The sequence below is a fragment of the Hevea brasiliensis genome, chromosome 4 (genome assembly GCF_030052815.1).
Source record: "Hevea brasiliensis isolate MT/VB/25A 57/8 chromosome 4, ASM3005281v1, whole genome shotgun sequence".
NCBI lineage: Eukaryota > Viridiplantae > Streptophyta > Magnoliopsida > Malpighiales > Euphorbiaceae > Hevea > Hevea brasiliensis.
Genome location: NC_079496.1, coordinates 12,589,991 through 12,613,031, shown reverse-complemented (window position 1 = coordinate 12,613,031; position 23,041 = coordinate 12,589,991). Strand labels below are relative to the sequence as shown.

At 33.4% G+C, this 23,041-nt stretch overlaps 2 protein-coding genes across 2 annotated transcripts; both read right to left on the bottom strand.

Annotated features, from left to right (window-relative positions):
• Positions 1-14,976: 14,976 nt before the first annotated feature.
• Positions 14,977-15,817, bottom strand: LOC131179391 (protein MAIN-LIKE 1-like). Its single transcript, XM_058146222.1, has one exon. It carries the CDS (start codon positions 15,815-15,817, stop codon positions 15,023-15,025), a length of 795 nt encoding a protein of 264 aa, XP_058002205.1. The 3' UTR covers positions 14,977-15,022.
• A 5,256-nt stretch (positions 15,818-21,073) lies between these two features.
• Positions 21,074-22,732, bottom strand: LOC131179389 (uncharacterized). The gene is given in 5 exon segments (XM_058146221.1): positions 21,074-21,842; positions 21,924-22,190; positions 22,295-22,371; positions 22,374-22,437; positions 22,628-22,732. Coding segments are annotated over 5 exon segments (909 nt in total). The 3' UTR covers positions 21,074-21,446.
• Positions 22,733-23,041: the final 309 nt, after the last annotated feature.

Below are 23,041 nucleotides of genomic sequence, written 5' to 3'. Positions count from 1 at the left end.
AGCTAATGCTATTTATACCTGTACAATTATAATTAATAAGGATATAATTCTACTTTTATTTTGTGATAAATGATTAATAAATAATTTCCTATTATATTGTCAAACGTTGTTACAAAATTTTTAGTATAATTCATTATTAACTAATTTTTTGCATCTATTAGATTTATATTTTTTGTCTAATATCATTTTCAAGCAGAAAGATTTAATATTATTAAAAAATCAGTGAATTTAATTAACTATAATAATAAGTTCTATACCTCATATATAGGAGTGTGATTTTATCCCTCCTGTAATTATTTGCAATACTTTTTTCAATAATCAATTATTTGTAATACTTATAGTCTTGATATTATTAATGATTTTATATTTTTATAAAAAAAAATTATTTACTTGTATTTATTTTTATTATTTGAAGTGTTATTTTTTGTAGCTTGAATTTTAGATATATTTTTATGGATTCGAATTGTGACCCAACTTGAAGTTTCGTGCTGCGACCTGATTGAGATAAAAAGTGAGATTTGTGGTGGTAGAGGAGGGCACGGGCTGATAGAGTTGTGAGATATTAGGGAAACATACTGGGATTAGGGTTTGAGAGTCCTGAGTGATTGTATCTTACTCTTTTCGTTATAGTGGAACTTTTTTCACTTGTCTTGCTCGTGGACTTAGAACTTATAGTTATTCTTTTTTTTTCTATATTGTGTGATTGTATGATTAGTGTATGTACCTTAGATTTGCATGCTTGTTATAACAAACTGGTATGAGAGCTTTGTGCACAAACCTAAGGTTTACGGATGGCATCGTCTTCAACGAAGTATGAGATAGAGAAGTTTAATGGTGGATTGAGTTTCAATCTATGGAAGATTAAAATCAAATGTTCCTTGATCCTGCAAGGTCTATGGAAGGCAATTAAAGATAACTTTCCAGAAGGCATGAAAGAAGTGAAGAAGGTTGATCTGAAAGAGAAAGCCTTGAGTGCGATATTTATGAGTGTAACTGATAATGTCCTATGCGAGATTGTTGGTGAAAGCTCAGTGTCCGCGGCATGGAAGAAATTGGAGGAGTTATACCCTACTGAATCACTGACCAACCACCAATATCTGAAAAAAAAAAGAATTTACAATCTGAGAATGAGCAAAGATACTCCCATTAAAAAATATCTAGATGAATTTAATTCAATCATTATAGACCTGAAGAATATTGATATTGATATAAATAGTGAGGATCAGGTCCTTATTGTGTTATGTTCTTTGCCACCCTCCTATGAGACTTTTATTATCACTCTGTTGTATGGGAAATATAGTATTTCACTAGATGATGTTAGTAATTCTCTAAAATCGAATGAGTTGAAAAAGAATTTTCTAGATAATAGAGAAAGATTTGAGGGGGAAAGTTTGGTGAGCAAGGGAAGAACACATTCAAGGGAGGGTTCTTTTAGCGGGAAGAAATCTAAGGCCAGATCTGAGTCAAAAATGAAAAAGACCAACTGTTTTAAGTGCGAGGAGTAAGGTCACTGTAACATCCCGAACTTATGAGCTCTGAATAGTGCCATTTTCAGTCAGTGAATAATTAGGGTTGAGCTCTAAATAGGTGTGTTGAATTTGTATGAATTTGGGAGTTGAGCAATTAGGGTTTTAGAAAATTTGGCGATTTTGTGCTATTATATGCAATTAATGCTCTTAAGGTTAATTAATGACTAATTGATGTAATGAATGTGAAATGAAGTTGGTTGGTGGAAGTAATTAATGGAAGTGTGATTGAATCTTAGTGCTAGAATTCTGAGCACTTGAATCCAGAAGGTTTGAATGCTCATAACTTGAGCTACATAGCTTCAATTGGTGTGAAACCAATTGGAGATGAAACATAAGACATAATGCTACAATTTTCATGAAGAGATCCTGCCTAGAAAATGACTATAAGTTACCCTAATTAAGCCTTGAATCTAGAATGGAAAATCTAAACTTGGGCAGAATGACTGTATGAATAGTACTTAGTAATTTAAGTATAACTCATTCTAGGAAACTCCAATTTACCTGATCTTTGAACCTATGGAAACCTGAGACATAGGAGAACAATTCATATGAAGAACTTAAAGCCAAATTATGAACCTAACTCAACTAAATTGCTAGGCAAAATTGGTCCACCAAATCTGCCCTGATCTTGGACCAAATCTAAAAATCCTGAACATTTAGGTATCCAACTAGTTTTGGCAAAAATCCCGTAACTCAAGCTATAAAACTGCAAATATAGTAATTCCAAAGCCAAAATTCTCATAAGATATAGAACTACAATTTTTGTGCTTTGACCAGAACCCAGATCTTAAGGCAACTTAGGGAAATTGTTAGAACAATTTAGAAATGACAATGCTGGAATTCTTGCAATCCAGCACAATTACCTTATGACCTTCGGATAATTAACAGGTCATAACTTCTTCTAAAAAACTCCAATTGAAGTGAATCAAATTGATTTGGAAACCTAAGACAAAGGTCTAAAACTTTGTTTAAGGGACTTCAATCAAAATCTAAGCCTAAGATGCTCGGATGTGGGATGCAAAATTTGGTAAAAATCCTGACAATAGTAGACTTGCAGGGTTTAGTGCTTCGGAACAATATTTGGTAATTTGACCATAACTAGAGTTACAAAACTTCAAATTGATTGATTCAAAAAGAAAATTAAATTTAAGACAATAAGGAACAACTTCCATGAAGGAAGTATGGAAAAAAGGATTCTGCATCTTGGCTAGATTGCTAGGGGAAGTTAAAGTATAAATTCTAGAATTCATGAAATCTTCATAAAATGACTTGGAATGTAACTTGTACTCAACATAAATAGATTGATGAACACATAAATCATATTAATATGTCATTGAGACTTATGTTCCCATCATAAATGGAATGACAAAGCTATGAACAATAAATAGTACATGAAGTGAAATAATGAGAATTGTGAATATTTAATGATACTAGTTGCCCATGTATGCCTAAACATTGTGTATGAGTTGGATAGATTGGCATGCCAAGAAGGGATGAGTTTAGCAATACTATATATGGCTTTTAAGCCATTCTATTGATTATGGCTTCTAGCCATTCTGTTGCATTTTATTATATATGGCTTTATGCCCAATTATGGTTTTAAACCATTCTGTTGCTATTATGGCTTTTATAGCTATTCTGTTGCATAACTGGTTGACATTATGTGTCCCATGGTATGACGACCCGAGGCACAAATGTGTCCAGTGCTTGTAATACCCGCGTATCCAGTCCAGTCAGTCTATTGTAGATTACTTAGGCATTGAAATTAATTAAGAATGTTGGATATTAAACAACGAATGGAAAAGACCCCAAATGAACTAAATTGTTTCTAAAAATTTACGTAATGTGAAGTGACTCCTAATTCATTGAAAAATGCATCTTTTTATGATAATATAGACATGAAATCTTTACTTTTATTTATATAGTTCATTTTTTTTCTTATTGCACCACTAAGCAATATGATTAGCACGATGGATTTTCCTCGCATAAGTACTAAAGGTAAAGTTCAGTAGACATCGGACTAGGATTTGGAGATCAAATCTGCAGTAGTGTCGTGTTGTGTCACCTTCTCTTAGCAGTACATTTTGGTAGGGTCCGCTGAGCCATATTAGTGTATCTTTTGTACATTTTAAATTAATAATTGAGTTTCTAATGTAAATTTTAAATTTGTATAATAATTGGTACATTATGTAAATTAATGGATTTGATAAATTTCATGGATGAAAGGAGTTGAACTTGATATGGATCAATATGAGAAAATGCTTGGAAAAATTCTGATATGAATGAGATTATGATTCTTGAAATTATGAGATGATGATGGAAATATGAAATTATTTATATAGGTTGTTGATTTTTTTTAACTGGTCAAATATTAATAAAACAGGGAAAACTCTGTCAGTTTCTCCATTTAAAATTTGTGTTTTAAAATACAATAGAATTAAAATTAATAATTAATAAAGCAAGATAAGAGAAGGTGCTCTAGTGCAAAATGTAGCATTCCTTTTTCAGCTACACCATAGATCGGGTAAGGGGTGTTACAGTCACTACAAGAGAGATTATCCCAAGTTGAAAAATAAAAAGGGAAAACAAGCAGAAAGTTTTGCGAATGTAGTTGATAATTTTATTGATTCTGATGGTGATGATAGTGCTAGGAAAATTTTATCTGTGAGTTCAGATCATGGAAAAAATTCTTGAATTCTTGATACTGGTGCTACTTATAACATGTGTCCATACAGAAACTGGTTTGTCACTTAGAAACAGATGAGTGGCAAGGTGTTTCTGGGCAATGATCGTGCATTATCTATGGAAGGAATTGGTAACATTAGATTGAGGATATTTGATGGCGTTGTCTAAACTATAGAGTGTTGGCATGTTCCAGGACTAAAGAGAAACCTGATTTATCTTAGGACTCTTAACTCTCATGGATTTAGATACCATCTAGAGAATGGAGTTCTCAAAGTGTGCAAGGGCTCTATGGTACTCATGAAGAGCAATTTGGTTTCAGGATTGCATTTTCTTCAGGGCAGTACAGTTTCAGGGGAAGCCGCAGTAGCATCTAAAAGTAATAATCAGAATCAGACTTAATCGTGGCATCTGCGTCTTAGTCATATGAGTGAAAGAGCCTTATCTATGTTAAGCAAGTGGGATTTATTGAACAGGCAAAAAATAGGATCTATGGACTTTTGTGAACACTGTGTGTTTGGCAAATAGACCAAGGTGAAGTTTGATAAAAAGGCAGTGTGCAAGACAAGAGGAATGGTGGATTATATCCACTCAGATCTATAGGGTCCTAACAGAATCCCTTTCTAAGAGCGATGCTAGGTACTTCATGACTTTGATTGATGATTACTTTCAGATGGTGTGGGTGTATTTTCTGAAAATAAAAGATGAGGCATTTTCAACCTTTGTAAAGTGGAAGACGATGATTGAGAAGCAGACAGAAAAGAAGGTCAAGAATCTTAGAACTAATAACGGGTTGGAATTTTACAATCGTGAGTTTGATGCATTCTACAGCAATAAAGGTATAGTGAGAAACTGCATTTGTACAAGGATACCACAACTGAATGGTATCGCAGAACGCTTGAACAGAACGCTTTGTGATAAAGCAAGAAGCATGCTCTCACATTCAGGATTAAGAAAGGATTTCTAGGCTAAAGTAATTAATACATCCTATTTCCTAGTTAATAGATCTCCATCTACAGCTATTGAGTGCAAAACTCCTTTTAAGATCTGGTTCGGTTCCCCTACTAATTACTCTCAGCTGAGAGTGTTTGGTTTCCCTGCTTATGCTCATGTGAGAGATGATAAGCTTTAGCCGAGGGCAAGAAAATACATATTTCTAAGGTATGCATCTGGAGTGAAAGGCTATAGGTTGTGATGCAATGATCCAAAGTCTCCAGGATTAATTATCAACAAGGATGTGACATTTAATGAGTCCGCTTCATTGGATAGCTAGAGGGAGAAGTCAATAGCAGAATCAGATCACGGTGTTAGAGAATAGGTGGAGCTTGGTATTCATACTTCAGCAATTCAATCCAGTGATTCAAAGGATAAGGTGCAAGATCCTGATCAATAAGAGGATGCACCTGAGCAATAGCAATAGGAATCATATAGCATTGCAACTGGTAGAGAGAGAAAACATATTAGACCACCGCAGAGGTATACATATGCAGATCTAGTTGCATTTGCCTTGTCAGTTGCTAAGACAATTAATGTGATGAACCCAGCAATTATAGAGAAACTATTTCTTATTCAGATGTAGATCAGTGGGTTAGTGCTATGAGTGAAGAAATTAAATCTCTTCACAAGAATCAAACTTGGGAGCTTGTAACGTTACCTAAGGGACAGAAAGTGGTAGGTTGTAAATGGGTGTTCAAGAAAAAAGAAGGCACTCTAAGGGTTGAAGCACCTCGATATAAGGCACGGTTGGTAGCAAAAGGCTTTACTCAAAGGGAGGAGATTGACTTTAATGAAGTGTTTTCTCCAATTTTGAAGCACAGTTCTATCAAAGTCTTACTTGCTATAGTTTCTCTTCATGATCTAGAACTTAAGCAACTAGATGTGAAGACAGCATTTTTGCATGGTGAGTTAGAGGAGCAAATTTATATGAGTCAGCCTGAGGGATTTGTCATTCTAAGTATGAAAAACCATGTCTGCTTGCATAACAAATATTTATATGATCTAAAACAATCCCCTAGGCAATGATAAAAAAGATTTAATACATTCATGATTCGTAATGGCTTTAATCGTAGTTCATATAATAATTGTGTGTATCACAAAAAGCTTTCAAATGATTCATTTATTTATTTGCTGTTGTATGTGGATGACATGCTTATTGCTACTAAAAGCATGTCACAAGTTAACATTTAGAAAAAACAGTTGAGTGATGAGTTTGAGATGGAAGATTTGGGTGCTGTAAAGAAGGTATTGGGAATGGAAATTACTAAGGCTAAAAGTGTTGGGAAGCTTTTCTTGTCTTAATAGGCCTATATTGAGAAAGTACTTAAGCGTTTCAACATGAATAATGCTAAGCTTGTGACTGTTTTGTTTGCTACCCATTTTAAGTTATCGACAAAAATGTCACCAAAAACAGATGAGAAGATGGAATACATGTCCAGTGTTCCCTATTCGAGTGTTGTTGGTAGCATCATGTATGCTATGGTGTGAACTTGACCTGACATTTCACATGTTGTTAATGTTATGAGTAGATACATGACAATTCCTAGGAAAGAGCATTGGCAAGCAGTAAAATGGATTTTGAGGTATTTAAAGGGTATTACAGACGTTGGTCTGACATTTGATAGGGCCAAGATGAGTGATTCAGTTATTGGCTATGTGGATTCAGATTTTGCAGGGAACTTAGACAAGAGGAGATCTTTGACAGGTTATTTGTTCATTCTTTTTGGAAGTGCTATCAGTTGGAAGGCAACATTGTAAGCTACAGTTGCTTTGTCTACCACATAGGCTAAATATATGGCCTTAACAGAGGTAGTAAAGGAAGCTTATGGTTACAAGATTTGGTGGGTGATCTTGGGTTGATACAAAACAAGCCAACAATGTTTTGTGACGGCCATAGTGCAATACGTCTCACAAAGAATCAGATGTACCATGAGCGAACTAAGCACGTTGATCTCAGATATCACTTCATTCGGGACATTGTATCTCAGGGGACTGTAGTTGTGCAGAAAGTCTCTGCACATGATAATCCAATAGATATGATGACCAAGGGAATCTCAGTCAGCAAGTTTAGGCATTGCCTAGACTTGGTTGGTGTTTGTAGTGCTCATTAGTACCCTTGCAAGGGCATATGGTAAGACAAAGTGTCTGTATTTTTTTTTTTTTTATAATGGAGGAAATTTAAGCCAAGAGGAAGAATTGTTATTTTTTGTGGCTTCAATTTTGAATATATTTGCATGGACCTGAATTGTAACCCGTTCAAAAGTTTCGCGTTGTGACACGATTGAGATAAAAAGTGAGATCTATAGTGGTAGCGTGCCCATAGCCTATCATTGATCTCCTTGGGGATGCGGGGGCAACGCCCCTGCGATATGGACCAGTATAAATATTGTAATATTCTATCATTTGTGGTAAAGTTGTGAGATATTCAGAAAACACATAGGGGTTAGGGTTTGAGAGTTCTGAGTGATTGTATCTTACTCTTTTCATCATAGTGGAACTTTTTTTTCTTGTCTTACCCATGGACGTAGACCTTACGGTTGAACCATGTTAAATCATGTGTTATTCTTCTTCTCTTTTTTATACTGTGTGAGTGTATGATTTGTGTGTATGCCTTAGATTTACATGCTTGTTATAACATGAAGAAAAAGGACTAAATTGAAACAAAATCATGTAAATTAATTAAAACCATAGTTATTAATAAGCTTATCTAGGGAAAAATCTGAAAGTCTAAGTAATTTTTCAATGTTAGCATTATCTAATTAAAGCAACTTTTAGGATTATTATAAGTTTTGCTCCTGATTAAATCAAGGAAAACTTAAAATGAACGCATTCTGATTAAATCTGATTAATAGACCATCCTGAAAACAATTAACTTAGAACATGACATGTTAAGAACTGGCCCATATTTCTGTATTTTTATCAGATAATAATTTCATAAAATAAAGTTTTTCCAGAAGCAAATGTCTCCAATATTAATCTAGACAGCTCTTTGAAAAAAAAAATTGAAAACAAACTGTAAATTTGAGCCGAAGAAGAAAGAGCTGGCCAGTAGACAACTCGCACCTCTCCTACCTCAATAATGCCTTTTACAAATAGTAGAATCACTCATGGATTGAAAGTCGGAAGGAAAGAAAATAAACAGATGCGAGAGTCTCAAAAGGAGCTAAGCACAAGTCAAAAGGCTAAGATAATTTTGATAACACTTGATGATCACATCAAATCAAATCTGATACAGTCATTTCACTGTCATTCTCTATGTCTATGGCGTGTGCATCAGCAGGTTAATTTTTCAATTGCTAGAAACTACCACAGGTGCAGGGTTTCATCCGAATCACATGGAAATTTCAGTTCTGGCTGCACTATGAAAAAGGGAGGAGTTCTTATCGCAGTTTATCATTACTCTGATTTAATAATAAATATCAATTTATATATAACAAAAACTAGGCTTAAGCCATGCCTTTTTGGACAGAGTTTCGCATGAGGAACACAAATATCAAATTGCAATTGAGAATTTAATAAACAAATTGTTCCATGTTTAGATGTCGAGTTCACCTATCTTCAAATGTGGTTTCTCTTACATTGAACTCGGCAAATAAGCAAGAAATTAATATATTATAAATTGTAATTACTTGGGCAATTCATTCTTCACTAGTACAAGTTACTTTCAGATGATTTACAGCCATCAACAAATCCAAATTGCTTTCTAATTGAAATAAGTAAAACTCTCATGATAATTCTCAAGTTCTGAATATGATGAACAAGATAAACTATATTCACTTGGCAGATGCAATTATTTGACATAATAATTTTGGTAATGTTGCAGTTAACGTGCACACCAAGTGAACAAAAGATGCAATCAAACTAACATTCATCTCTTTCAGAACTTTTACCAAAAACCTGAAGAGTACTTCACATTCCCAACAATATTTTTTCCAGTTTACGAACCTTTTCTTCTAGCTCGAGATTTGGAGCTTGGCTTGTAGTTGTAGAAGTTCCCACATAGTCATCAACATCTATAGGATCATCGCAAGAAACTCCGATAGTTTTTATCTCTCTATTTTCATATCCAAGTGATACTTTAGATACTTTGCTGCACTCAACCTCCTTCCTAGTATCATCGATACATCTCAGATTTTCTAAATCAAAGGGCTCTTTCTCCACTTCCTTAGCTGCCCTACTACTGTTATGGCAGGAAATTTTGCTTTCCCCAGTGATGTTGGCATCCTTTAAAGTTGTAGGTGCAAGATTTTCAGATCCTTTGTGTGCATCGACTTGAAGGATGATGGTTGCTTTTGCAGTAGCAAGATGAGATCTCATTACTTTTGAAATAGGAACATCATCACCATCATCACTAAAATCTTGTAACAACCTTTTTTGATCATGTGAGAAGAATTAATATGGAGAGTGGTGTGGCTCTCTTCTGTAATCTTTATCTCATCATGAATAAGGCCATCATCCTTATTTTTTCCTGCTCCAGCTGATTTTGAAACTTCAATATTTCTTGTTCCATCAACAGTAATTTGATCACATTTTGAAGCAACTAAGCCATGGCTCACATCCTCTGAACTTAATGACAAAATTGAAATCTGGCCATGAATTTGGAGTGATGATTTAGCATTACTCTCCGTAGCAACATCTTCACAAATCACTGTTGATTGTTTCCACCAATTGAAATACCTTTTTGAAACACTAGGCATGAAGGATCTATCTAGAATGAAGACTGCAATATTTTTATCTGCAATATGCATACCAGAATGATCACCAGGAAGATCCTGATCCAATCCAAATTGCCTTGCCACTCGGTGTGGTTGATACTTTTCTTGACAACCTAATCCCACCAGCTCTGTAGCAAGCAAGCACCTTAGATAAGACTGCAATGCCCCATCTAAACTTGATGAAACAATTACTCGATCTCCAACTTTTTAATAATGCGATAATTGAACCCACAAGTCTATACTACCATTAACATATGGATGCCAATAAAAATTTTCAGCCAATTTTAGGGCTGATCAAACTAATGGGAGACTGATTTTAGGATTCAATTTATGCCATCTAGCGACCCAGGGCTGACCAACCTTGAGTCTATTTGGAGACTTTGGTACCAAAAGTGGGAAATGCTCAAATGCCCATAGCTGCACTGTTCAGATGTTGAGATTCCAGGTTCCAATCACTGAAGACTTGGTCATTGAAGGTTATTGCTGCAATCTCTCAAGTATGAAGATTTGCTGGTTTTTGCTGGACTTTAGATTACATTTGTTATGATTTCAGTTGTAACAAACCATAAAAGTAGCAGTAATTTGTTTTTTTTTTTCTTGTATAAATTCTGCACTTTGAATGAAATAAAATCAGATCAGTTGCTTTATCTATCTTTCAACTTTTTAAATTGCAAACTTTCTTGCCTACTGCTAAAACTAGAAATTCCAATCGTTTAAACACTTTTACTCCAATAAGAGGTATCAGAGCCTTAGTTGGTCTTATAGGACTTGTGAGTTTTGAGAGAAAACCAAGAGTTGCTTTAAAACCCTCACCCTTTTAACCAGAAATGGCAACCAGCAACCTTTCCTTGTTAACTCCGCAAGTCTTCACTGGTGAAAACTATCAAATTTGGTCAGTGAAGATGCAATCTTACTTGGAGGCATTTGATCTATGGGAGGTTGTAGTTGAAGATAGGCCAGTGGCTCCACTACCACCAAACCCTACCTTGGCACAAATCAAGGCCCACTCTGAAGAAAAGACCAAAAAGTTCAAAGCCAAGACACTTATTCAAAATTCTATGGGAGATTCAGTCTTCCCTAGGATCATGGCATACCAAACTACTAAAGAAGCATGGGACAGGCTAAAAGTTGAGTACCAAGGAAGTGATAGAACTAGACAGATGCAAATCTTGAACCTAAAAAGGGACTTTGAGTCTCTAAGCATGCAAGAAGATGAATCCATCGCCAAATATTCTGACAGAATTTCCTTGATTGTTAACAAAATCAGGTTGCTTGGTGAAGATTTTCCTGATAACAGAATTGTTGAAAAGGTTCTTGTGACACTTCCAGAAAGGTTTGAGTCTAAAATCTCCTCTCTTGAAGAGTCCAAGGATCTCTCCACCATTTCTCTTGCAGAATTAATGAATGCTCTTCAGGCACAAGAGCAAAGGAGGGCCTTGAGACAAGATAAACAAACTGAAGGTGCCTTTCATGTGCAAAACCAGCAGCCTAGCAAAGGAAAAAAACTCTTCAATAAGAAGATCAAAGGCAAAAATGAAGTAAGCAGTAGTAATGAAGGTTCAAAATATCCACCTTGCACACATTGCAAGAAGAATACTCATTTAGAGAAGTACTGCTGGTGGAAGCCTGATGCAATGTGTGGCAATTGTAAGCAACTTGGACACATCACCAAAGTGTGCAAGTTCAAGAATAAGGGCCCTCAAAGTAATCAACAAGCACAGACAGATCTTTGAATCTCAGGAGGAGGAACTTTTTGTTGCTTCATCTTTGCATAGCAATTCTACTTGCAATACATGGCTCATTGATAGTGGATGTACACACCACATGTGTCACAATGCTACAATGTTCAAAAATCTTGATGAAACCTATAGCTCCAAGGTGAAGATTGGCAATGGAGTATATGTGAAAGTTAAAGGAAGAGGCACAGCAGCGGTCAAAACAAATTCAGGTATCAAATACATCCCTGATGTGTTATTTGTACCTGACATTAGCCAAAATCTATTGAGTGTAGGTCAGATGCTTGGAAAGGAATATTCTCTACAGTTCAGAGACGATTAATGCACCATCTTTGATCCTTCTAGAGGAAAATTAATTTATGTAAAAATGAAAAACAAGAGTTTTACCATTGATTGGGAGCAAGCTGCTGAACATGCTTTTGGTAGCATCACTCAAGGTGTTTCAAACTTGTGGCATAAAAGGTTTGGACACTTCAACCAAAGGAGTTTAGCAAACTTAAAGAAGTGTGGGCTGGTTGAAAACATGCATAAAATTTCTAAAGAGGCTCAAATATGTGAGACTTGTCAACAAGGCAAACAAGAAAAATTGCCATTCCCGACGAATCAATCTTAGAGAGCCATTGAGAAGCTTCAACTCATTCACAGAGATATGTGTGGCCCCATGAGAACTGAATCATTGAGTGGTAAGAAATACTTCACTCTTTTTATTGATGATTATACGAGAATGTGCTGGGTGTATTTTATCAAATTCAAAAGTGAAGTCTTTTTAGTTTTCAAAAGATTCAAAGCCCTTATAGAGAATCAAAGTGGCATGAAGATTAAAATCTTGAGATTTGACAATGGCACCGAATATTCTTCCACTCAATTTGCTGAGTTTTGTAGCATTGCAGGCATAGAACATCAATTAACAACACCATACACACCACAGCAGAACGGTGTCTCTGAGAGGAAGAATAGAACTGTAATGGAGATGGCTAGGTGTCTATTGTTTGAGAAAAAGATGTCAAACAAATTCTGGGCAGAGGCTGTCAATACCTCTGTATATTTGCTGAATAGATTACCAACAAAGGCATTGAAGAACCATACACCATATGAAGCTTGGAATGATGTCAAACCCTCAGTGCATCATCTCAAGGTGTTTGGGAGCATATGCTACTATCAAGTGCCTGAACAAAAAAGAAGCAAACTTAACAGTAGAGCACAAAAGGGAATTCTCATTGGCTATGGTTCATCAACTAAAGGTTATAGAATTTATTGCCTTCAAACTAATAAAATTATCTTGAGCAGGGATGTGAAGGTTGATGAGGCAATAACCTGGGATTGGCAAAATCAGAATAATATGCAACCAAATGTCTCTATTGGTGATCAAATTCATGAAGAAAACTTTGATGACATACCAATAAGAGGCACAAGATCCTTGCAGGACATTTATCAAAGTTGCAGCTTGGCAATCTCAGAAGCTTTAAGTTATTTTGAAGTAAAGGATTTTTAAGAATGGAGGAGAGCAATGAGAGAAGAACTGGAGATGATCAATAAAAATGAAACCTGGCGATTGGTAAAAAGGCCTAAAAATCACAAGGTGATAGGAGTCAAATGGGTTTTCAAAACAAAACTCAATCTTGATGGTACAATTTGCAAACACAAAGCCAGATTGGTGGTGAAAGGCTATGCCCAACAGTATGGTGTGGATTTTCAAGAGACCTTTGCTCCTGTGGCAAGGTATGATACAATCAAGCTCCTTATTGCTCTTGCTGCTCAATATTCTTGGCAAATTCATCAATTAGATGTCAAATTTGCCTTCTTGAATGGATTTCTTGATGAAGAAATATATGTAGAGCAACCATATGGGTATATAGCTCCAGGCAAAGAAGATAATGTGTATTTGCTAAAAAAAGCCTTGTATGGCGTGAAACAAGCTCCCAGGGCCTGGTATGTTAGAGTGGACAGTCATTTACATCAACTAGGTTTTTGCAGAAGCCAAAGTGAAGCAACTTTGTATGTGAAATCTAGTGGAGGTCAACTTCTAATAGTCTCCATTTATGTAGATGACATACTCATAATCGGAAGCCATCTTGAGCTAATTATAGAGTTCAAGGATAAGATGAAGAAAGTCTTTGAAATGACTGATCTTGGAGTTATGAATTATTTTTTAAGGATGGAAGTGATGCAATCATGTTTAGGTATCTTCATATGTCAAAAGAAGTATGCCATGGATGTGCTAAAAAAATTCAAAATGCAGGACTGCAAACCTGTATCTACTCCTATGACAACAAGTGAGAAGCTAAGCAAGGATGATGACTCCAAGAAAATAGATGAAAGCTTGTATAGAAGTTTAATTGGTAGCCTTTGTATCTCATAGCTACTAGACCTGACATACTTTTTGCTGTTAGTCTGCTTTCTAGGTTCATGCATTCTCCAAGTGAAAAACATTTCTCAGCAGCTAAAAAGGTACTGAGGTACATCAAGGGAACTATTTCCCATGGAGTTCAATTTTCCAAATCTGCAGAAGGAGACCTGAAGCTATTAGGCTATTCTGACAGTGATTGGGGAGGCAGTGTTGATGATTCTAGAAGCACCTCAAGGTACTTATTTTCTCTAGGTTCTGGTTTTTTCTCTTGGAGCTCAAAAAAACAAGAAACTATAGCACAATCCACAGTAGAAGCAGAATACATTGCTGCTGCAGCTGCTGTAAATCAGGATATTTGGTTAAGAAAATTATTGGAAGATTTGGGGCAAAAACAAGTTTAGGCAACTCAAGTTATGATTGACAACATTTCTGCAGTTTTAATTTCAAAAAATCCAGTGTTTCATGGTCAAACAAAGCATATAAAGATCAAGTTTCATTTTATTAGAGAAGTTCAACAATCCAATGAAGTGTTGCTTGTTCATTGTTCTTCTGAAGATCAATTTGCTGATATGTTTACCAAGCCATTGCCAAAAGAAAGATTTGAAGTTCTTAAACAAAAGATAGGTGTTTGTCACCTAGATGTGAAGGAGGAGTTCAGATGTTGACATTCCAGGTTCCAATCACTGAAGACTTGGTCTTTGAAGGTTGTTGCTGCAATCTCTCAAGTATGAAGATTTGTTGGTTTTTGCTGGACTTTAGATTACATTTGTTATGATTTCAGTTGTAACAAACCATAAAAGTAGGAGTAATTTGTTAATTTTTTCTTGTATAAATTCTGCACTTTGAATGAAATAAAATCAGATCAGTTGCTTTATCTATCTTTCAACTTTTTAAATTGCAAACTTTCTTGCCTACTGCTAAAACTAGAAATTCCAATCGTTTAAACACTTTTACTCCAACATGCACTAATTGTAGTGGCCCTGAAACAATTATTGCTTCCTGAGAAGTAACTGCTTGTTACTTTAACAAACTCAAGTTCCTATAGAGGCTTGCCAAAACTGCAGGGGCAAGTGCCATCTTTTTCCCTTTAGCTTGATGGATTGCTAGAGGAAAAACTTCCTTTCTTAGGGTATCCCCAGGCAGAGAAGGAAAGACATACCTTGACAGCCACAATGCGAGGAATGCAACTTGTTCTATTTCAGTTTCAACATCCATGAAGTGCCTCATCCAAGCAAAGTGGGTGGTTTTCTTTGCCCTGGTATTTAGCAATTCGTTTCGCTTTTCTTTCATAGCTCCTTCTACCTTCATTAATGCTTTCGTTAGAGGACTTGTTACAGGCTCTCCGGTGACTAGATACCCACCAATTAGCATAACATCTTCAAGAGTGATTGTTGCTTCTCCCCATGGAAAAATAAAAGTGTTAGTCTCCAAGCACCAAAACTTTGCTAACCCAAGTATCAAATTGCGATTACAATGAATCTGATATGTAAAGCTCAAGATGGAATCATAGATACAGGTTTGATTCCAAATGTCTCCATGCTTTCTTGCCAAGCGATCAATCCATTCCTCCCATTTCTCATGAGGTCTTACCCAGCTCTTAAAAAGAACCTTTAAAGGCCATGATGTGCTATTATGAGAGAAATTTTCAGACAACAATGGAGTATTTGGAACGTTAATAGCTTGGTCGACATTATCAGCACATGGTTTGAGGAATCTAGCATACCTAGTAGTAGTTGTATGCTTCCCATCTTTTACAGACACCATTGTTTCAAACCTTACTCTATAAATGGAAATTGTCTCTTCTTGTGCCATTGTGGAGAATAAGAGGAGAGAGAGAGAGAGAGAGAGAGAGAGAGAGTAGTGTAGAATTAATGATTAGTAACCATACTTCAAAATTCTATTGATTTTGAATTTGCCTGATGATGTGGGCAGTGCACAGATGTAAAAAATGATGATAAAAAGTTAAAATTAAGAACTCTCCCCTACAAAATACTTTTTATTTGTAGGTTTTTAAAAATTTTTTTTTCTATAATTACTTATCATTTTAAAAATATTAAAGAATATAAATTAAAATTTTCTAATTTTACCTTTATCTCTATTAAATACGATAAAATTTCTACAATTTGGTAAAACAAATCTTATCATCTCCTTCCCCATCTCTCTCTTAATTAAAGGGTAATTTAGTTAAATTAAGAAATATTTTCTAATTTTACCTTTATCTTTATTAAATATGATAAAATTTTTACAATTTCATAAAACTGATCTTATCACCTCCTACTCATCTCCCTCTTAATTAAAGGGTAATTTAGTTGAATAAGGAAAAATTTTATTATAATTTATGTGATTTAAATGTTTGGTCAATCACTATGCAAAAACTTAAATGATCAATAAAAGTGAATGGAGAAGTATATTGCATATTGTATTCATGGGAAATTGGAGATTAAGGGTTGTTTGGTTTAGCTCAGAATACAGCTAATAACTTTTAGTTGATTTTAGTTAATATATCATAAGCGTTTGATAAAATAATATCTAATTATTGTATAATGCAGACAGGTATTCTTAAAGTGCTAACATGTGGCATATTTTTTCATGATATTGTTATGTGGACAAATTGTCACTTGATATTATCACGTGGCACTTATCATATATAAATATTATTATTTTTATAATTATAGTGATTATTATTATTTTTATACTAAGTATTTAGTTCTATTTTTCAATGCCCTTTTTATTTTTTTTCCCTTGTAATATCTGATTTCTTCTGTTCAATCAATGCGAAAAGGACAAAGGATTTTTTTTTTTTTTTCCTTTTGTAATTTCTGCTTTCTTTTGCTTAGTGCCATTTTTATTTTTTTTTTCCCCTTGTAATTCCTAATTTATTTTATTCAGTTAGGGCGAAATGGAAAGACAAGCAACATTAGGCGACAACATCTGATCATTCAGGTAATCGTATTCAAGTTCTAATTTGTAGTCTATTCTTTGAAGTACTGTGTATTTTGCATTTTTTTTTATCTCCAAAGAGCTATCATTTATTGATAGATGGTTTGTTAGATTTTTATCTTAACCTCTATTTAGAAGATGAAATTCCCAAATGAAAAATTTTTAGTGAATATTTAAAATTCCTCATACTTGATAAAAACATCATTCGACATAATTTCTTGTTCATCCATGCATAGGAAAACACAATTTAAAAAAAAATATTAAATTTTCTGTAAACAATTACATCCATAAAAATATAAACAAAATGTATAACAACTATAAACAATATTTTTAAAATTAACAATCAGAAAATAAAATTATATAAATAAAGCAACCAAAAAACATAAAAATCACAACAATTAAAAATTTAAAAAAATGACAAAAAAAAAAGAACAGAATATATTAAATCTTTTATAATTTATAACACTTATTAACATGCAATAATTCAATATAAAAATTACGCCATTGAACTTCAGAAAAAAAATATTGTAAACAAATAGAGCACATAACTAAACTAAACAACAAATTAATAGCTGTACAATGTCAGCAATAATATATCAGAAACTTCAAAAGCAAACCAAAGAACAAACAATACAAAATTAAAAAAAATATATCCATATATAAAAAAGAAGCAAACAAATCATTAAAAAAAAATCTAAAGAGAATATTAATGAAACATCACAATTAAAAAGGATATATTAAATTTTTCATAAATAACTACATCCGAAAAAATATAAATAAAAATGTGACAAGTGTAAATAATATTTTTATTAAAATCAATATTTGAAAAAATTGTATAGAAACAAAACATAAAATTTAAAAATAATATAACCTTGATATGACGATAATAATATTAGACAACAGAGATGAATGCTTAAGCAACAAACAAACCTACAAAAACAAAATGTTACAGGACATTAAAATAAAAAAATAATAATATTAAATAAAATGATTAAAATATTACATAACACATCATAAAAAAAAACTGAAAATAATATAAAAGAAGCATCAACAATAGTAAAATATAAAAAATTTATGAAAGAAAAATATTTTCTTGGATTTATTATTTCTTTAAGTTTTTTAACCAAACTTTTCCCATTTCATATTTTTCAGTTCTTTATTATCTTTTTTATAATACTACTAATAATGAAATAACTATGAAACATTAAGTATTAAAAAGAAAACTTTATAAAGAGACATTAAAAAACTTATAATAATAATCTTGTTCATTATGGTGGTGACAATAAAATAGAAACAAAGGATCATCTAAAAAATATATATATAGTATAACACACACAACATTAATATATAATGCAAAAGTATATATTAAAAGTCAATAAATTAAGGAAGCATAATTTATAACACTTCTATAATAACATTTAATCAATAAAAGAAAAAATTAAAATAATAAATAATACTAAACAATAGTCAATAGCGAAAGAAAAAGGAAAAAAAAGAAAGGAATTTGCGCCATGTTCATATTTTTAAGATATATTTTCCTTTTAAGTTTTTAAACAGTGTTGCATATGATGACCATTACTTTCAATAATAATATGAGAGCAAGGAAGAAAATAGAGCTCATATGGTAGCTACAAATATGCATATGCAAAACAATCTCAATCTAGAATAGAAATACTTGATCAAAAAAACAAAGCTTATCTCCAAGTTTAAATATTAAAAAGAAAACTTTATAAAGAGACATTAAAAGATCTATAACTATTATCTTCTCCATTATGGTGGTAATAAAAAAATAGAAAAGATTAATTATTAAAAAGAAAACTTTATAAAGAGGCATTAAAAAATTTATAACTGTTATCTTCTCCTTTACGGTGGTAATAACAAAATAGAAACAAAAGTTCATCTACACAATGTAAATAATATAATACACAACATTAATATATAATGAAATAAAATTTATATTAAAAATTAATAAACTAAGGAAACACAATGCATAATACTTCCATAATAGCATCTATTTAATCAATAAAAAAAAATTAAAATAACAAATAGTATTGAGCAATAGTCAAAAGCAAAGCAAAAAGAAAAGAAAGGAATTTGTGTCATGTTCATGATTTCTATAACCTATGATGGTGAGAGTTTGTTTTCTGTTCATTTATTTTTCGTGGGTGCATTTTCCTTTTAAGTTTTTGAATAATGTTTCATAATAATCACCACAACTTTCAACAACAATATGAGAATGAGGAAGAAAATAAACATGCATGTGCAAAACATATGATCATAGAATATAAATACATGATAAAAACAACAAAGGTTACCTCCAAGAAAATGAAACAAATTAAACATCATAAATTTTAAAAAAGAAAATATAAAGTGAACATGAACAATTCAAAAACCATTCAAAGCAAATCAACAAAAGGCATAAAATTAACAAACGTTAGAGACACAATGAAGGAAGAAATCGAAAGAACAAAAGCAAACACAATAGATAGAAATATAAGAAGGAAGAGAAAATACCGTAGGGAGCAATGACACAAACTTACAAAAGTATGTATAAAAAAACTCAAGACTTTGGTATCATGCTTTTTGAAAATTCTTTTATGCTTTTGTAAGGTGAAGTTAGAAAAGTTCTTCTTTACTTTTTAACTTAAAGTTGGCATCTCTACATTAAAAGGCAACATGCTTGAAGAAAATTGTAGCATTCACGTGTATGCATGCTTGAAGATTCTCACAGGCTTTGGTACCAAGCTTTATGAAAATTCTTTTATGCTTTTGCAAGTTGAAGTTAGAAAAGTTCTTCTATGGTTTTGTACCATGAAAACAACATTCAGGTGGATGCATGCACATAAAAGTACATAAAAGTTTGCTTGAGCTTGAAAGCCTTCAAAATGGCAATCCGTAGGGTCAAACAGTGACCTTTTTATGGTGTCAGTGTGCTTTAATCATTGAAGGGAAAAAGTACATACGCTTGCAAAAAATAAATGGAAATTTTAAAGTGCTTGAAAGGAATCATTGAAGAATAAGTACATAAGCTTGTAAGAAAAAATTGGTTAAATGAAGTTGAAGCATAAAAAGTACATGAGCTTGAAGGGAGAAAGTTGGATGAATTTGGAAGGCAAAACAGCAAATATTGGTTAAAAATAACTTAATTTTTATGGGATAATGAAAGTGAACAAAGTATCGAACGCAAAGATGCAATAATTTTTTTTTTTTACCTACAACAACTAAACAGTCCCAATTTTTTAGAAGGGACATTGCCATTCCTTTTCACTTAACCTTAAATTAACAAAGATTTCCAAATTTATCATGCCATATTAACCCAAAATGCCAAAGATTTACAAAATTGCCATTCATATCAGCACTACTCCTTTCAATAGTGCAATTTCCTATGAGTTTTAATGTATTTTGATGTATTACTTGGGCAATTCATTCTTCATCAATATAAGTTACTTTTAGACGATTTACAACCATCAACAAATCCAAATTGCTTTCTAATTGAAATAAGTAATATAACTCTCACGATATAATCTCAAGATTTGAAAATGATGAATAAGATAAAACCATATTCACTTGGCAAATGCAATTAATTGACATAATAATTTTGTAATGTTGCAGTTAACGTGCACACCAAGTGAACAAAAACATGCAATCAAACTAATATTCATCTCCTTCAAAACTTTTGTCGAAAAAACCTTGAGGGTTCAATTATAGTTCGCATTCCCAACAATATTTTTTCTTGCTTACGAGCCCTTTCTTCTGGCTCAAGTTTTGGAGCTTTGCTTGTAATTGTAGAAATTCCCACATAGTCATCAACATCTATAGGATCATCAAAAGAAACTCCGGCAGTTTTTATCTCTCTATTTTTAGATCCAAGTGATACTTCTGACTTTTTCTCCACTTTATTAGTTGCTCTGTTAACACCTCTAAGGGTTTTTTCTCCACTTTCTTAGTTGCCTTGTTAACACCACTAACGCAGGATTTTGCTACACTTCTTTGGCAACCTCAGTTACACCAGCTATTATGGAAATTTTGCTTTCCCCAGTGATGTTGGCATCCTTCAAAGTTGGAGGTGCAAGATTTTCAAATTGTTTGTGTGCTTCTACTTGAGGAATGATGGTGTGCAAGATTTTTGAAAGAGGAAGATCATCATCATTATCATCACTAAAATCTTGTGACAACCTTTTCTTGATCTTAGGAGAAAAATTAAGATAGAGAATGGTGTGGCTTTCTTCTGTAATCTCCTAAGATAGAGAATGGTGTGGCTCTCTTCTGTAATCTTTATCCCTTGTTGAATAAGGTGGCCATCCTTATTTTTTCCTGCCCTAGTAGATTCTAAAACTTCAACATTTCGTGTTCTATCAATACTAATTTAATCACTTTTTAAAGCAACTAAGCCATGGCTCACGTCCTCTAAACTTGTTGACAAAAATAAAATCTTTCCATGAATTTGGGGTGATAATTTAGTATTACTCTCCTTGGCTGCATCTTCACAAATCACTGTTGCTTATTTCCACCAATTGAAATACCTTTTTGAAACACTAGGCTTGAAGGATCTTTCTAGAATGAGGACTGTAACATTTTTGTCTGTAGTATGTAGATCAGAATGATCACTAGGATGATCCTGATCCAGTCCAAATTGCCTTACTACTCCATGTGGCGGATACTTTTCTTGACAACCTAATCCCACCAGCTCTATAGCAACTAAGCACCTTAGGTAAGATTGCAATTCCCCATCTAAACTCAATAAAACAACCACTCGATCTCTAACTTTTTTATAATGCGATAATTGAATCCACATGTTTATATTACCGTCAGCATATGGACTCCAATAAAAATTTTTAGCCAATTTTAGGCCTGATCTAACTAATGAGATACTGATTTTAGGATTCAATTTATGCCATCAAGCAGCCTAGGGCTTACCACACTTGAGTCTATTTGAAGACTTTAGTACTAAAAGTGGGAAATGCTCAAATGCTCATAGTTGCACTAATTGCAATGGCCCCGAAACAACTATTACTTCTTGCGAAGTAGCTGCTTGTTCCTTTAACAAACTCAGGTTCCTATAAAGGCTTGCTAAAATTGTAGGGGCAAATGGCATCTTTTTCCCTTCAGCTAAATGGTTTGCTATAGGAAAAACTTCCTTTCTCATGGCATCCCCAGCTAGAGAAGAAAAGACATACCTTGATAGCCACATTGCCAGGAATGCAACATGTTCTATTTCATTTTCAATATCCATGAAGTGCCTCATCTAAGCGAAGTGGGTGGTTTTCTTTGCCTTGGTTCTTAGCAATTCATTTTGCTTTTCTTCCATATCTCCTTCTATCTCCACTAATGCTCCTGTTAGAGGATTACAGGTTCTTTGGTGACTAGAAACCCATCAATTACCATAACATCTTCAAAAGTAATTGTTGCTTCTCCCCATGGAAAACAAAAGTGTTGGTCTCAAAGCATCAAAACTTTGCTAACCCAAGTATCAAATGGCGATTGTAATGAATCTGATATATAGAGCTCAAGACAGAATCATAGATACTACTTTGATTTCAAATGGCTCCATACTTCCTAGCCAAGCGATCAATCCATTCCTCCCATTTCTCATGGGGTCTTACCCTGCTCTTAAAAAGAACCTTTGAAGGTTGTTATGTGCTATAATGAGAAAATTTCAAACAATAATGGAGTATTTGGAACCTTAACAGCTTGGTCAACATTATCAACACATGGTTTGAGAAATCTACCATACTTAATAATAGTTGTCTGCATCCCATCTTTTACAGAAACTAATGTTTTAGACATTACTCTATAAATGGAAATCGTTTCTTCTTATGCCATTGTGGAGAACCAGAGGAGTGAAAGAAATAGAGAATAATGTAGGATTAATGAATAGTATCCATACTTCAAAATTCTATAAATTTTTAATTTGCCTATTGATGTGGGCAGTGCAAATATCTAGAAAATGATGATAGAATTTGCCTGTTGAATTTGCCTTATAATTATGACTTTCTATCATCATTTTCTAGATCTTTGCACTGCTCACATCTATAGGCAAATTCCAAATTTATAGAATTTTGAAGTTTGGTTACTAATCATTAATCCTATACTATT